This window comes from Lontra canadensis, unplaced genomic scaffold (genome assembly GCF_010015895.1).
Source record: "Lontra canadensis isolate GAN:19392208 unplaced genomic scaffold, GSC_riverotter_1.0 scaffold101, whole genome shotgun sequence".
Classification (NCBI taxonomy): Eukaryota; Metazoa; Chordata; class Mammalia; order Carnivora; family Mustelidae; genus Lontra; species Lontra canadensis.
Genome location: NW_022631095.1, coordinates 6707244 through 6724896, shown reverse-complemented (window position 1 = coordinate 6724896; position 17653 = coordinate 6707244). Strand labels below are relative to the sequence as shown.

At 42.8% G+C, this 17653-nt stretch overlaps 1 protein-coding gene across 1 annotated transcript in view; it reads right to left on the bottom strand.

Moving 5' to 3' along the window:
- Positions 1 to 12339, bottom strand: part of PSD3 (pleckstrin and Sec7 domain containing 3) — a 601036-nt gene extending 588697 nt beyond the window's left edge. Inside the window, exon 1 of the mRNA XM_032838061.1 lies at positions 11575 to 12339. Within this exon, the coding sequence (XP_032693952.1) occupies positions 11575 to 12339 (765 nt within the window). The remainder of the gene's footprint in view (positions 1 to 11574) is intronic.
- Between the last annotated feature and the right edge of the window lie 5314 nt (positions 12340 to 17653).

The following is a 17653-nucleotide window of genomic DNA, read 5'->3' as shown; positions in this document are numbered from 1 at the left end:
AATGTTTTTTCTTTTCCCAAAGGGCCTCAGAGGCTACAAACAACAAGACAGCCCGGTAAATGCACAGAAGGCAACCAACCATAAATGGTCCACAAAACAGCATAAAAAGGTGAAAGTGCACTTTGTAGAGAACTGTAAGGAACAGTTCACTTCCTAAAACAGATTGAGGATGAAAATAGAAAGAATTTTGCCATTAAGCTTTCTCAAATGGCATGAAAAGTAGGAATGATTATTTATGGTGAAAATACTTAGTTTGTAGGTTGTTCAAAACATGGAATAAAGCTGGTTCTTCAGGAGAATAGTTATCACTATAGAGGGGACATCATTCACAGAGATTATTTGCAAAGTAGATTGCGAAAAGTAGGTCAACAAGCTGAGCCAAACAGAAATATTATGGTAATTCCTTTGCCACAGGCCCACCCAAGAAACCCCTAAACATTAGTCTAAGCCACAAGAGAAATATATTATCATAAAAATACCACTATGCTAAAGTTATGACCCCAAAGATAGTTTGAGATTTTATTCTACTTTGGATTGACTCCAACAGTGCCAGCTACCCCTTGCTTGACAAGTCACCAGCCTGGAGGCCTCACAGTTTAATGCCTTGCAAATGTGAAGTGGAGGAACTAAAGGACATGAGGAATGAAGTGAAGGGATTAGTAAAAGAGGAGGTTGCTTACAGTGACTATGCCATAAACAATCTAGAGGTCATATTTATGGAGCACCCATTATGTGCAATACATTTTGTAATAATAGAAAAAGAAAGATTTTATTAATTTAAATCCTAAACATCGTTATCCTAAACAAAATCAAACTTTTTAAGGTTACAAATTTTGAAAGGATCTGCTCAATTGTCTATCATTAGAATGCAGTTTCATTCAGGGAAACCTCGAATGCTTGAGGAACTGGAGTATTCTCCCCCCTCTACTTGACTTACTCCTTCAGGAATTCGTCATAGCTCTATAGCTCAGAACTAGGGGTGCCTGGGTGGCTCAGTTGGTTAAGCGTCTGCCTTTGGCTCAGGTCATGATCCTGGGGTCCTGGGATCAAGCCCATATCAGGTTCCCTGCTCAGCAGAGGGTCTGCTTCTCCCTCTCCCTCTGCTGCTCTCCCTGCTTGGATTCATTCTCTCTGTGTCAAATAAATAAATAAAATCAATCTATAGTTCAGAACTAAAGGACTTTGAGGGGAAAATGAGTGCTCCCTATCATCTGGAAGAAGTTAAACTGTGTGCCTCAAGGATTTTTTCCATAAGATTAGGAAGAGGGTGGCAGGAATATTAAATCCTGCAATCTGTACAGTAACTATAGGTAACTGTAGCAACTATAGTAATCTGTAGAGTAACTAGGGAAGTTACTTCACCAATGCATCCACTCTTCCCTTAATTTCTGTGTTCATCTCCTGTTTAAAACTCTCCAACAGCTCCCCATTGTATGTAGAATAAAATTCAAACTTCTTTCTGAGTCTGTGAAGCTCTACATGATCTGTCCTTTCCTATGGCTTTGACTTTTCTCGTAACTAATGCTCACCAGTGATCCTGCAGGTACGTGGGACTCTTGTGCTAAACCTTGCCTTGAACCTTCCCCTCCCTGATCTTCCATGGCTGGTTCCTGCCTGTCATTCAAGTCTTAATTCAAAAGTCACCTCCTCCGTGAGGCCAATTCTCATCACACAAACTAGACTATTCATTCTAACACCCCTCATCTCACCACCTCCTTCTGTTTTATTTTCTTCCAGGTACCAGTCACAATCAGAAATTGTATGTTCATGTCTTGTTTTCTTGTTTCATTTCCTGCACCTACCAGAGTATGTGAGCTTGTCTTATTCACTGCTGTATCCCCAGTGCCTAGAACAATGATCAAGAAATAGTTATTGAATGAATGAATCCAGAAGTTATTTCTTTAGCAATTATTCATCCAGACTGAATCCATAGTTACAGAGAGCAAAAATATCATGTCTGAACACACAACACACACACAAAAAAATCTGTATTAAAACTCATGAGATTTTCTGCTAGATGAGCCACTCAACCCCTCACTTTTACTTTCCATAATTAACACACTTGCTTTACAATTTTAACAAATTTGTTAGTTTAGTTATTTGTTAGTATCCTGGCCTGTGGTGGATTTTAAAAAGTCTCTTAGAAGTCAGCACGCTAATGGCAGTAAGAGGGAACAGGCCAACATGAAGGAAACAAAAATGACTAAAAAACAGTAAGAACTCAGAGAACAGAGTATTTGTACAAAGCAAATAGTCTTACAGATGAAAGTTGCCAGCAAACAATATTGCTATTATAATAATTACTTATCAAGAAAGTTAAATTATGTTGTATATACATCTAAAGAAACAAGATAATAGTAAATATCAAGTGCTTCTTAAAAAAGATTTTATCCAAAATGTTATTTTTTTAATCTTTTAAAATGGGGTGGAAGGAGAGGACTTGAGCCCACAGTATTAAGAATTATACCAGCTGCAATTAATTAAGTACCTCTGATAAAAGGCACTCTGCATACATTAGTTTATTTAATGCACTTAACCACTAACTACATGAGATGGGTGTTATTTCTTCTTCTTTCCATTAAAGAAGTTGAGGTTTAGAGGTTTTTGTTTTTGTTTTTTTAAGATTTTATTTGACAGAGAGAGAGAGAGAGAGCACAAGCAGGGGGAGTGGGAGAGGGAGAAGCAGGCTCCCCACTGAGCAGGGAGCCCGATGCGGAGCTAGATCCCAGGACCCTGGGATCATTATCTGAGCTGAAGGCAGATGCTTTTTTTTTTTTTTTTAAAGAATGTATTTATTTGACAGAGAGAAATCATAAGTAGGCAGAGAGGCAGGCAGAGAGAGAGAGGGAAGCAGGCTCCCTGCTGAGCAGAGAGCCCGATGCGGGGCTCGATCCCAGAACCCCGAGATCATGACCTGAGCCGAAGGCAGAGGCTTAAACCACTGAGCCACCCAGGTGCCCCCAAGATGTTATTTTTTATTGCTATTTGAAAGGGCAAACAGAATTTGGTTTTCTGAGAGAATTATTTCTGTGGAACATGTTAAAGAAAACTTCCTTCCCTCCTTCCCTCCTTCCTTCCTTTCTTCTCTCCTTCCTTCCCTCCTTCCCATTTCCCCTTCTCCTTCCCTCCCGTCCCTCCCTTCTCACAATGGGCATGGTGCAGCTAACCACGTCCCTTACAGCATGGATGCCTGGAAAACACGGATTCCAATCTGACTCTGAACAACACCAGCTCTGTAAACATTTATGTTGTTCTCATTGTTCTTTTCCTGATTTTCGCTTGATCTCTTCTTCATCTTGATCCTTATTTATATTTCCCAGACCTGATTCCTTTTTTTTTTAAAGATTTTATTTATTTATTTGACAGCGATCACAAGAAGACAGAGAGGCAGGCAGAGAGAGAGGAAGGAAAGCAGGCTCCCTGCTGAGTAGAGAGCCTGATGCGGGGCTGGATCCCAGGACTCTGGGATCATGACCTGAGCAGAAGGCAGAGGCTTTAACCCACTGAGCCACCCAGGCGCCCCCCCAGACCTGATTCTTTATTACTATTTACCTGTACCATTATTTTTCTTTATTATATCTGCCATAGTTGAAATTCTTTATGGAAAAAGATCGAAAAATGTAACAAGCTCCTGAGATCTTTCTTCTTGTGGCATGGGATAAATGGTGTGACATTTTACTTGTTCCTTCATCATATAATCACTTAGAGAATTCAATAAAAAGAAACCAAGCTCCTTGCTGATAAAATAGGATCTTCAAATAATACGACACTATAAGTGCTTGAGTAATGCCCTGGAGACTTTTGGCTCACATAATCTGCTGGACCCAGTAATTGAAAGGTTAATACAAAACCACACATCCTGAAAATTGAAAGTTAAATTCCAAAAAGTTAAAATTTACTAAATATAATCACAGGAAATATGCACAACACAAAGGGCAGCCAAAAAAGGATTACAGCTGCTGATGACTTCAGAAGGAGGGAAAGGGAACCTCTAAAACCTGTAGCCCCTCAATAGCCCAACAACATGAACTGTATGGAACCATCGTTCCTTCTTGTGCCCACCTTTTGCTTTGTTTTTGTTTTTTTAAAGATTTTATTCATTTATTTGACAGAGACAGAGATAGCGAGAAAGGGAACACAAGCAGAGAGGGTGGGAGAGGGAGTAGCAGGCTTTCTGCTGAACAGGGAGCCAGATGTGGGGCTCAATCCCAGGATCCCAGGATCATGACTTGAGCTGAAGGACGCTTAAGGACTAAGCCACCCAGGTGCCCCCCACCTGTTGTTTTCATTGATATAATTCAGTTCACAGAATCACTATAACCCAGTTCAAGGAATGTGTCTTATCTTTATGATTTTCATTGTTCTTATTTCTTGAATACATGGGTCAGGAGTCCCAGTGAGTTGCTATAAAGTGGGAGAGATCACATGTAGAATCTGAAATGGTAATCTGCCTAGTACAGAACCCCACTTTCACTAAGGACTTAGATTTGTTGTAGTCTTCCAGCATCCTATGGTCTCTGAAAATTCTATGAAGAAGAAATATATTTGAAAGAGAAAATTTACAACATCATAGCCAGTATCAAATGCTAGAAGTAAATCTATTTATTCATAAGCCGTATCAGACAATAGTTTAATTCTAATATATTGCTTAGTTCAGGTGTGCTCTTTTTAAAAAATCTCCCCAAAGGCTATAAAAACTGGCTTCCTTAAAATTTGAGAAGGCTCAGATAGGACATTTACACAAAGTGATCACTTTATAAATTTAGTTGACAACTCCGTGAAAGTGTTTTTGGTCATTTTTTAGGTTGTTCATTCAAATTTGCTACCCTCCTTTCCATGTTCCATTAATTTCTAGAAAATGTCCCTTTCTAAGATATACATATATATCACCATCTTTGGGCTCTCAGCAGACCTGATAGTGTCTCGTCAGCTGTTCCTGCCCCTGCCCCCACCATAGTAAACTGGGGGACACCCAACCCACACTGGACCAACGAGCCTTTTCCTGGGGGATTGGGAAGCAGACCTAAGGGCTCCAGTCTTAGTCTAACTTGTCTCTAAAGAAAGGAGATATAAACCTGGGAATTATGGGTGGACATCCTCCCCACTGCGGAAGAGGGAATAGAGGAAGCAGATGTGCAGAAAGAGAAAAAATGATTCAGAGACCAACAGAGAAAAAAGATACAGAGAGAGCCCTGAAATCTCTGGAGCCCTCACCAGTTGGTCCTGAGGCCCATCCACATCTCCACATCTCCACATCTTAGGGTCCTGAAGCCGTCGGGTTCTATGAGACTCTACTCTTACACATATGTGTTCTTCCAATGAGTGCCCTGCATTTGGAATAAAGTATCCTTGAGGATTTCAATTATACACAACCAAGAATCTTAACTAAATCTTACAAGTAGAACACTTTTGTCCAAGGGCACAAACCTTCAAATTTAAACTGAGGCAATCTGTTGGAACTAACTCAAACTAGTTAAGTGAGGACAAGTCTCTCCACCATTCTGGGTCTTAATTTCTGATTAGAATTGATTTCCAAATAGTTCCTTTCCTGAATAATTGATTCCAGAGACCGAAACACAGAACAATCCCTTTCAGCATTTATTTCCTTTTTAATATGAGAGAAAAACAAAACAAAACTTTTTGTAGAGTTATAAAAAACACTCAATTTTAGTCTCTTTGTCCAAATGTCTCAGGCTAAACTAATACTTGACCAATGCAGCTAATATTTTATAAAAACAATTAACAGTTGGTGTAAAGTGTTCTTCGATGTATTTAGTTCTGGGGTGCCTGGCTGGCTCAGTTTGTTTAGCATCTGACCCATGGTTTCAGCTCAGGTCATGATCTCAGGGTCATGAGATAGAGCCTGGAATTGGGCTCTGCACTCAGCAGGGGGTCTGCTTGTGATTCTCTCTCTCCCTCTCCCTCTGTCCCTCCCCCTGCTTGCACTCTCTCTCTAAAAGTAAATAAACCTTTTTAAAAGAAAGTATTTAGTTCTTTTAAAAGAACTAAAGATAGTGAGGAGACATCTAATTGTACCAATAAAGATGTTTTCCAATTCACAGTAACTTCTAAATTATGATGGACTTTCAGGGATTTGTCATCAAAAGCTGTAGTTTTAGTTGAATTTTAAAGTAGGCACACATGGATTGGCAAGAAGTTAGAATCATAGAACTAGATGGGAGGAAAGCAGTCTAATCTTTTCACATTATAGACAAGGCATTAAGATCCAGAATGAAGAGACTTGTCCATCCTTAGCTAACTTAAATCAAAGAGAGGGCTAGAGTCTCTACGTCCTAGCTCCCAATCCAATAGCTATTCTGTATGTCACAGGAACCCCCAACGGTGAAGTGGCCCTTGTGCTCTCTGCCCTCTTCTCTCGATCAAGATGTCACAATGCATATAGTTCCTTGAAGGTAGCATTAGAGGGTAGCATATAGATCATTGAGGGTAGTACAATGATCCACAGGACTTCTGCGTTTGAATGTGAAAGGAAAGCGTAAGGAAAGAAAAACAGCAAGAAAATGTTGTCATGGGAACACAGAGGCAAACCACAAGATAAAAAAGAATTGAAACCCTTTCTGCTATCTCGGACTTCATTTATTCAAGTAATAAATCAAGACATCTGTATCAAAACCAATGCAGTGTAAAATAGACTAAAGAGAAGCTTTTCAATCCCAACAGTACTGTCTCCTAAGTACCAAAATCTTTTAAAAGGGACACCATTGCCATTTATCTATATTGCTGTTTAAATTACTATATGGGCATCTGTGCAAGCTCTCTCTTTGTTCTAATTTCTTTTTTAAAATTCTAAATTGCTCACCAAGAAGGTTTAATTTAAAGGTAGAATTATCTAGAATACTATTTTATGTGCAGAACCATTTCTAAATTTATGACAGGCCAGAAAAAGTCAACAGATTTAGGTAATTAAGTTTCTACCCCAGATAACATAAATGACCTTTTCCAGGGGCAGCTTAAGTATATGGGGAGGGGATAGGGGTTAGTATTCAACGCCAGAAGGGAATTTATTCACCTGGAATCTGGTCAGAGAAGGAAATATCAATCATTTGGGGACCGACAGCTGGGAATTCTGTCCTTAAAATTCCATGGTGGGATTTGTTTTATTGTTCTCAAAAGGCACTGATTCTTTCATTTCACTGAATGTTAACCAGCCTTGCAGTTTCATTCCTTCCTTCATTCAGTCATTCAACTAACTGTTAAGCCCCAAGCACTATGTTACCATGTATATAAACACCCTCGTGTCTACTGAAGTCCCAGATCTCCCCGAGAGAGGCTAGCCCACGAGGTATCTTCCTTGCAGAGAGGTCATTTGACAAAATTATTAATCTTTAGGGACAAGCTGATTGTTTTAATACTTCCATTTCATCACACAGTTTCATTACTTCTCTTGATTTGTAGATTCATACTTTATATAGAGTGTCAGAGCTGGAAAGTCCTCAGAGAACAAACATGATAACCTACCTAGCTTTGTTCAATGAGTTGTTAGTGGCCACTTAGCTAGTTAGTACCCAGAACCAGAGCTTCATTTTCATCTCTTAAATTCCAGTGCCAAAGAACTTTACTCTAAATAAAAACTTCCCATCAAAAATTTAATGCACTTTGGGGCATCTGGGTGCTTCAGTCGGTTAAGCATCTGCCTGCCGCTCAAGTCATGATCCCAGGATCCTAAGATCCAGTCCTGCATGGGGGGGGGGAGGGTCCCTTGCTCAGCAGGGAGTCCACTTCTCCCTCTCACTTTGCCCCTCCCCACTGCCTGTGCATGCAGCCTCTCCCTCTCTAACTCTGTCTCTCTCAAATAAATAAGTAAATACTCTTAAAAAAAATAATGCACTTTACAGACTTATATTTCAGACATTTACCTTATTTTAAGGCAAAACACTCCAAGACACAGAAAGTTAAAAATATTTTTTTCTAATCTGCTTGATAAGGCCTCCCTATAGGACAATAGACCTGCACTTCCCTCCACTACCTTAAAAAAGAAGTACCTATCCCTGGCTCCCTCCCACATAAACCTCCCATGGACTCCTTGTCTGTCCTGCTCATTTTATCCTGTTTTGTAGACCTGAACACTCCTGGAAGCTGGTGATAAAAGCTCAAAAATGTGATTGCTTTTGAGATGATGGAGGAAGAGAAAAAGGAAGACCAATGGAGAGAGGTAAACTTTCTGGGAAATTTAAAGCTACAGGTGAAAATTTTGTAGGGTTTAAAAAATGGTATTTGGGGGGAAATTTTGTCATTTACATACCAAAAGTCATTGTTATTTCAAAAGATAAAATATGTAAGATATGAAGACCTAGTTTTTAAAAAAATTGGAAATTTCACAAAATCATTATAGAGAAAGCTTTTCTCCCTCTCTTGTGTTGTGTCTGTTTTCTTTATCTTTGTATGGTCTTTGTATCTTTAGCCCCAAATTCAAGCCACACATTGACAGTTCCTCTCGTTCCCACAGAGAGGCAGCAGAACATGGGGTCCAAGAAATCGTTAGGGCAGCCTCTGGCCTCTGACCATGGAACAATTTCTGATTCACACTGACAGACTCACCACAGGAATGTTACAGCCCTCAGCTGGCATTGCTAGGAGCTGGAACTCCACATCCTCCAAACCCAGGCCTTCACTGCTTCTAGTAAACAGTGCTTATTCACACAAGGCTAGTCACTCGACCTGATATTCCTGAGGGTCCTTCTCCCATCTTTCCCACCGGAGAAAGTAGGAGAATAGTATCCCAGGTTCTAGGAAGTAATGGGCTGCCTTCCAAGAAAATCCCCCCTCTCAGAAGACACCGAGAGATGGCTGAAAGAGCTCTGGCATCTGAGTGGATACTTGAGTTCTGTCCTGAGCCGCCATGTCCTAGTCATAGGTCCCAGTAAATTGCTGACCATCCCTAAGCATCTTGTCTTCTTATCCGTGAAGGGGAGATAATAATAATGTATATCCTCACAGAATTTTGAGGTTTCAATAAGAGGAAATAGTGCGTTGGAAGCCCTATGTTGGTCACAGAGTGCTATAATTATTTCTTATATAAATTAGGAACGAATTGATTTGATTTGATTTGATTTGCTGCACTTATGCCCTATGCTAACTTGGAAGGATTTAAGTCAATAATTTTCACATTGGAGCCCATTGATTTCATCTGTGAGAGGATAAATTAAGCCATCTGGAGCATTGCGAAGAGGAGAGTTTACACTTGATCCAGATTTTTCTGCTTGGAAAGTTGATATATGAACCTCAGTCCTTTCATACACATGTAGTATATGTAGGCTTTGCTTCCATATAACTAGCATTTCACTCTAACAAACATAATTGATCACATTTTTCATGAGTATATCAAGCAAATTTTCCATTATGGGTAATCAAGGGCTTTCCATTCATAGGTGACAAGAAGATGTTTTTAATCACACTTCTGCCTCTTTGCTGTGACTTATACAGCTATGAGAAGCATGAGAAGACTGGAGAATTCTCATGCACTAATTTATCAAATCCAGACACCTTAATCTGCTCAGGACTGCACAGATGGAAAATCTGTCTCTGTTAATTTCTTCTTTCTCTAACACAAAAGACCAGGCAGGGGTCACCTCGTTAATAATAGCCATAAGGCATTTAAAGGCCTTGTGGTCTGAGGGTGCTAATTTCCCAGCTTGCCTTCCTATGGTGGAGGTAATCACAACATCTGACCAGCAAACTCAAGGTTTATTTTTTTAGCTAGGCTTCCTAACCTCCTCAAGTCCCACCCTGCATGGACCTCCTACCCTGATGCTCCACTGATTTGCCTGTCTTCTTCTCTCCCTTAACGCAGAGCTACTGATGGTCCCTTTCACTGGTTCAACACTTTCATACACAAATCTAAGTTTTGTTCCAGAATCTTGCAATCCCTACTTTAGATGGAGGCAGATATCTCAGAGCCTGTTAGCAAAAGCGGCTACATGAGGCAGACAAGGTAAAAATCTACCCACTTGGACCAACTCCCAAGGTGCCTTTCCCTAGAGAAATGGCAACAGTTCTGAGGCTTTGGCTTATATCTAGAAGACAGGAGGGAAGAGTAGGAAAAGATGGAGTTTTCAAGTTATCAGACCAGCATTCAAATACATAAACAACTACTGTGTGACCCCACATAGACTGACAGGGCTCTGACGCATGGGTATGTCATTCCTTCTAAATCCCTGTAGGAAATGAGTGATACAAGAACTAAGAAGGAATGTAAACTATTTCTTAAGGAAGCATGCTAGCATCTCTCTTCTTCCAAGAGTTCCCCTGAATAGAACTTGGGCTTATCCTTTCTCCCTGATTCTTAACTGTACAGGCTCCCTGTTAAAAGGGGAAAGGGAAAGGAAGGATGGTGTGTGGAAGCATGTAGGAGACAGCCACAGAGTCTAGATGAAGTCACACCACTTCCAAGCCCATGGAAGACCCATTTTCTGATGTTGTGAATTTCATCCACTTCTCCTGTGAGGTCCCCGAGAGTCCCCTCCATGTCAAACTTCCACATGTCCCAACAAGAATCCCTACTCTTCTGTCTCATCCCAGCAACACCAACAGACACACTCTTCCTCACCCTCACTGCTGTCACCTATGTATGTGCAAAATAGAGCAAATTGTTCATGCTGTGAAGAAAAGGAAAATAAAAGCATAACGTTTTATTTTGCCCACCCATTTTGGTACGCTTGAACTGGGGGGAGAGAGCACCAGCATGATGAGGAGGTGGAGTCAGAGATACAGAGAATAAGACGCTATTTTACAAAGAGTCAGCACGGCCGTGATTGGGCATATAGCCCTGAAGAGCTCGAAGAGACCCCGAGGATCACACAGAATGACCTACTGCTGCTCCCTTACTGCTGGGAAATAGAGGCTGGCAGGTTGATGCCCAGAGCTATATATCCTCAGTGGGGCAGGGGAGGGTGATGGGAAGTAGATGTGGGCCTTAGAAGGTCAAGCATGTAAAGCTGTGTCTGAGTTCCAAGCTGTACCCCAGTTCTGAAAACCTTCACAAAATCCAGTGAAGCCTCCCCAAAGCCCTCACAGCCTATTCTGGAGAATAGGTTTTGCTTCTGCCCTTTTGTTTTTGGCAGGAAGAGGATTTTTGCCTAGCCACTTCTCAGTGCCCCCATCTGGGACTGGGGATATGGGCCTCTATTCCTCAGGGAGGTTGTGAGGATAAATGGGATATAAGAAAACGTCTAGCATAATGGTTGGCACAGCACAGGGCTCAGTAAAGGTCTGCATGCCTCCTTTGCCCTTCCTCTGGCCTTCCCCTAAAAGTATGTACTTCCTCGCCTAACTTTACTTCTCCTATCTTTGGCAGAAATCTCGGGAAATAGTTATTCACTCTCTCCTTCCAAACAAGTTGTTGCTAATGGCAGAGAAGGTGGCAGAACACGGAGGAAAGACACAGGCCCAGGCCCGGGGGACTGCGGCTGGTGACCACCTCTGCTACTGAGGTGTACGCCCTCCACTGTGGATGGAGGAACTGGGAATCCTCGTGGGCTCATCTGTCCCCATGCTTGATTCCTCTTCTAGGGGAACAGCTGGAGGCTGGTGATTCAGCCACACACACTTTCTTACCTTGAGAGGCAGAGTGGCAGGCGGGGCGGGATAGCTCTGGCTGGTCTGAATGCGAGGAGAGTATCTGTAGAGCCTTGCTCTCCTGGCTCGCCCTGTGGTGCCGGTGCCCTCTTCACAGCTCTTTGGGAGCACCTGGCAGGTGACGACAGCTGTCTTCAGTGTAACGCTTTCACCCCTGTCAGTAGGGTGAGCCAGGTTGGCCTGTGGAACTGAACATCCCAAGGTATCCCAAGACCAAGGGTCCGCGCTCCGTAGGTCCTGGGGGGCAGAGATGGCTGGCCAGTGCTCCCAGCCCATGGAGGAATCGCTGCTTTCATCGCTCATTACGGGAGCTGGGCTAGGAAGGCTGCATGACAGGGGCTGTAGTCGTCCAAATTTCCAGGAGGCAGGGGCCAGGGAAGGTCTGTGACGTGGGGATCTGCAAACGCCACCCCTCCTTCCATCCAGATCCTGGGGTTTTTCCTCTCTCTCCTCCTCCTTCAGAGGAGAGCAACTGAAAGCAGCTGGTTCCTCAGTCCTGGAGCCCCCCTTCCGCAGCAGGCGCAAGGGAGGAGCAGCCAAGCCCTGTGTGCGCCTGAGGCCCCGGCTTGCCAAGAGGCCAGTCCTGGGACTTGGGAAAATGTGTCCCTCCTCCGGGCCCCCTGGGGCTGCCGTCCAGGCTGCAGGGGCTGGAGAACGGGAGGGGAGCGCTCCAGCAGGGGGGGCCTGCAGCTGGATGAAGAGGAAGGAAGTTCTCATCTGCTGTTGCTCAGGCTGTTCAGCCATTTCCTCCAAGAGGGTAGGGCTGGCTCTTGCCAGCGTCGAGCTTCAGACCTCGGTGCCCAGGGAGGCAAATGCCGGCAGCTGCGGGCAGACGTGACTTGGCCCCGTGGTTCCAATGACAGCCTGAGGAAGCAAAGGACACACCTTCAGCTCCCCAGGAGGAGTCTTCAAGGAGCAGGGGTCCTGTTAATAACTGGACTCGGCACTCACTGCACAGAATCACAAAAACAGACAGACTAGTGGAGCCCAGTCTAGGAGTGAGGGCTGGGAGGGAACAGTCAAGATTCTGCCACTCTCACCTTGGTGTGTCTGATGGAATTCCTTTGTCTTAATTAAATGCCCCCTTCCCTATATTTGAAACAAAAACACTGAAGTTACTTGTCTCCCTGTTGAATCCTGAATTCCATACTTGCTACACCTGTTCTCAGGTGTCTGACGTGGGAGAGACTCTGTGATTTACAGACGAAGCCTCCAGGACACCTCAAAGTGTCCTTTTAATCTCCCTTGCCTGCACTGATAATGCACACTTGTGAAAACTTTAATGTTTTAACAAATTTCCTCTTTAAATCCTGTGGTTATTTAGGAGTTCCCCAGGAGTCCCATAGTCCCATATCAAAATAGTTGACGTCACACACACAAGTAAATAAAAATAAAGAGATAAAGGGAAAAAGAGAGACAGAAAGATTGAAAAAAAAAAAAGAAAATAAAAGAAACAAGCTAGTGACAAACCAGATGCAAGGGGCTTTTGTTCATTTTAAAGGAACAATTTATCCTCTTGTGAGAACCATAGAAATCCACCTGAAAATTCATTGAGTAATTCACTTGCAGGGTGTTACTACAGGCTCAATACCTCTCACAGTGGAAAAGAACATTCTGGGTCCTGTGGCCTTGTCCTTGAGGAGTGAAGAGGGGGAGGGGGTGCAAAAGGTCTTTTCTTTCTCAATGGTGACTTGACGGAAAGAGACCCAGGATATTATGCTAGGAGACGAACTGAGCCCAGAGCCCATAAAGTTGGCTGCTTGGCAGCACACGAGCCTGAGCTGTCCCTCTCCCCAGCCCCCGGCCGTTACCTTCCACTGGCATCACCCCTGGAGTAATGCAGGGCCATGGCCCTGGCTGACAACTGCTGGCCAGAGCGGCTTGGGTAGTTCTCAGGATGGGTGCTGGGGTCTCTCCACTTATTTTTATTGTTAAACATCTTCACACAACCTTTACATCTGAGGTGATGGCAGCTCTGCTCACATTCCCAGACAGCTGACAAAGGACTCAGTGTACAGCAACTGAGAAATGTGCCAGAGCTGTCTAGTGTAGGCATGGGACACCATAACTCCTTTCAACAAACACCATTACAGAGAAAACTTTAGCAAAACAATGTTCTCCCAACTACTGAAATAATGACATGTTGATCTGATCACACTATTTTCAATGAAAGTCCAGTGTGAGTGTTGGCTGGTGTTCTTATGTAATTTACTCACTCTCCTGTCAAAGTATTTGCTTGGACACTAACCACTCAGCACACATTAGTTTGTTAACTGATTTACTGCTAAGAAGGCCAGGAGCCCTGTGTTTGTACAGAACAAGGATTTGGGTGAGAAGAAACCACCATTTTGTTTGAGCCTCTACAGGCGCCGAGCATCCCACAGGTGCTTTGCATACCTTATGTGATTCAAGGCAGAACACAGTCCCATGAGGAGGTGGCCTCACCTTCATCTTGCAATTGAGGAATGTGCAGCTCAGGGAAGTGAAATGATTGCCAGCTGCCTGTTTCCCACAAGCACAGATGGGCCAGGGCTTTAAAGAGCTGGCAGAAGAGAAGTCTCACTTCAACTCCAACCTCCAAAGAAAACTATGTACAAAAGAGCTATGGTGGTAGTGGTGGTGTGCTCAGGACACTTCTCTCTTACACCTTTTTATTTGTAAGCCTACCTTGGAAGTGACTACAGCCAAATATTTCATTTCTAGGTTGTACAGGCTTGGAATAGCAGGTGTTGCTCAAGAGTTGACAGAAAGGCTGGCAGGGGGGCGCCTGGGTGGCTCAGTGAGTTAAAGCCTCTGCTTTCTGGTCAGGTCATGATCTCAGGGTCCTGGGATTGAACCCCACATCGGGCTCTCTGCCTGTCAGGGAGCCTGCTTCCTCCTCTCTCTCTCTCTCTGCCTGCCTCTCTGCCTACTTGTGATCTCTGTCAAATAAATGGATAAAAGCTTAAAAAAAAAAAAAAAGAAAGAAAGGCTGGCAGGACTTACTTGGAGGACACACGTAAGACACCTCCCTAGGACACTCTTAAGTATTTGGGGGGCACCTTAAAGGGAGGCTAGAGTTCTGTATGAGAAGTTGGGACAAGTGCCAGAGAAACATGGGTTTCTGCTATGGTGTAAATAGCACTGAGATTGAGAGCATGTGCTTTGGTGCCAGACGCATATTTCTCTGAATCCACTGTGTGGCTGTGTGACCTTGAGCAAGTTACTTAAGCTCTCTGATTATTAGTTTCTTCTACTCTAAAATGAGGTAACAATACCTACTTTATAGGGTTGCTGAGAGGATTAGGTAGAAGTGTATATAAAGGGCTTAACTAGCATAGCAGCTAGAACATAACGGTCTAACATTTATGTTAGCAACTTCTAGAATTTATAGCTACACACTGCTAGAGAAAACTGGTCGACCCAATGGAATGGTTTGAGCTGTGGCATTAAATGTATGTATTCAGTCACAATGGGCAATCACACACATTTTCATACTTCTCATGTGATCGGTAAGCATTTTTTTAAATTCATTCATTTAATCTTTTTTTTAAATGTTTTTATTTTTATTAACATATAATGTATCATTAGCCCCAGCTGTACAAGTCTGTGAATCGCCAGGTTTACACACTTCACAGCACTCACCATAGCACATACCTTCCCCAATGTCCATAACCCAACCCCCCACTCCCTGCCCCCTCCCCCCAGCAACCCTCAGTTTGTTTTGTGAGATTAAGAGTCTCTTATGGTTTGTCTCCCTCCCAATCCCATCTTGTTTCATTTATTCCTTTCCTACCCCCCAAACCCCCCACATTGCCTCTCAACTTCCTCATATCAGGGAGATCATATGATAATTCTCTTTCTCTAATTGACTTATTTCACTCAGCACAATAGATGGGTAAGCATTTAAGAGCTAAGAAATTAGTTGGGATGAGGGAAGAGTCTGAAGTGAATTGGAGCCTGGACACTTGTGCTTGAGTCCTGGTGTGATCATTTATAAGCTATGACTCACTGCAAGTTTCTGAACTTCAGGGCATTTACCTGAGCAAAATAAATTTCTGTCTTTCCTGCCTTACAGATTTATTTTGAAGGTCAAATGGGATAATCTATGTAAGAATATATTAGGTCTTTAAGTCAGCATGGATTTTGCTATAATAATATCACCAATAACTCTAAGTCATTGTCTCTGATTTCTCTGAAGACTCAAGGTTTCTTTGTCTGAAAGGATTCTAGGTTGACTCCTAACACCACTTTACCTTCAAGATTCATAAGGTGTGATTGCAAACAACAGAGAACTTAAATTATAGTCTATTTCTGGTAGTGATTTCTTCTCATTACATTTAGAGAGAAAAAGAACATTCTAGAATTTTAACAAGGGTGAAGCAGGGAGTGGGCACTGGGAAGGGAGATCAGAGTACTTGCTTCTCTCACTCAAGCATTATGACAACTTTAGGAAGTAGGCAGCATGATTCCCCTATTAGAAACAGAGAAAAGGGGCATCTGAGTAACTCAGTGAGTTGTGTCTGCCTTGGGCTCGGGTCATGACCCCCTCTTACGATTGAGCCCCATGTCAGCGGCTCCCTGGTCAGTGGGGTGTCTGCTACTCCCTCTCCCTCTGCCCCTCCCCCCTGCTCTTGCTTTCTCCCTCTCTCTCAAATAAACAAAAAAAAATAAAATTGAAAAAGAAATGCAGAAAAGAGAAAATAAGGGAAATGAAGTCACTTGCTTAGAGCAACATGGTTTGAGAGGGCAGGAATTTGAGATTTTCATCCAGGTCTGGCTCTTTCCCCTCACAAGGATGGGTGGACCCAATCAACATAGCTTGTTCAGCCTATCTGTACTTCCCATCTCCAAAGCCTGGATTCCCAGGAAAGACCTATTCACCATACATGTGTTACATTTGCTGATGAGGGAACCTCTCTAAAGGTTGCCTGGTATTTTTAAGAGCTTAAATGATTCAAGATTATACAAAATGGTACAATCAAGATCTGTTGTCTGAGTTGAAGATAAGTAATTCTCCCAGGAGTGGTGATTCTAGAGAACGAGTGTTAGAGGTGCATATTCCGGGGAATCCCAAGGATTCCTGGAAATATTCTATTCAGAGTTTAAGTCAGAGGAGTCACAACCTGCTTCTCCACAGTCATTCATTCTCACAGAAGGTGGCATCCACAGTGGTCCACCCTTGGCAATTAAACTGGGAAACTTCTGGGGTCACTGTGTCCAATGTGTTTGTGACCTGTTGGTCATCCACAGCCTGACAGGAAGGAAAGAAAGTAGTAGCTAGAGCCTCTCCTGTCATATGTGTTTGGAAAATGCATTCTGGAGTCAAGAAAGAATGAGAAACAGGGCAGAGGTAAGGGTGGGGTATGAGACTGAGGAAGAGTTTGGCAGAAACAAAACATGAATGGCTAAGGAAGCATGAAGAGGCCAGAGAGAGTATGCCTAGGGCAGGGACATGGACTGAACTGAAAGACACACCTAAGAGAGTCCAAGCAATGTCAATCATAAGTGCTGAGCATTCCTATTCATGCCATTTCAAATAAGGCTTCAAAATTCTTTAGGCTATTCTGTCTGTTGGTTAGAAATATACCTCACCTCACAGTTGTGGCTTATATAAGGAGATTTGCATAACAGTGAACCCATTACCATTACTGAATGTCTACTATATGCCTATATATTTATATCTAATCTTCACAAGAAGGTAAATATTAGAGTCACTGACTCAAAGCAGACACTGAGGTCTGCAGAAGTTAAACTTTTTTCCCAAAGTGACATAGCAATTAAGTGGATGCAGACTCAGGTCTTTTAGTCTCCAAAGTCTGTGTTCTTTCCATGTTGCCACGCTACTTCCAAATGCATCTAATTAGGGACCAACTTTATCTTCTATTCTACAGAGAAACACTTGAGATTTGGAGATGAGGAAAAAGGTAAAGAAAACTTTTCTCACATTTGTTTCAAGTACCAGGGGCACAGGGTCCCCTCAACTCCTCCACCTCTTACTTTCTTCACACTCACTCCCCTGTGACCATTTTTTGTCTCTCCCCAAAAAGCAACCTCAGCTCATTTCTTCAAGACTTGA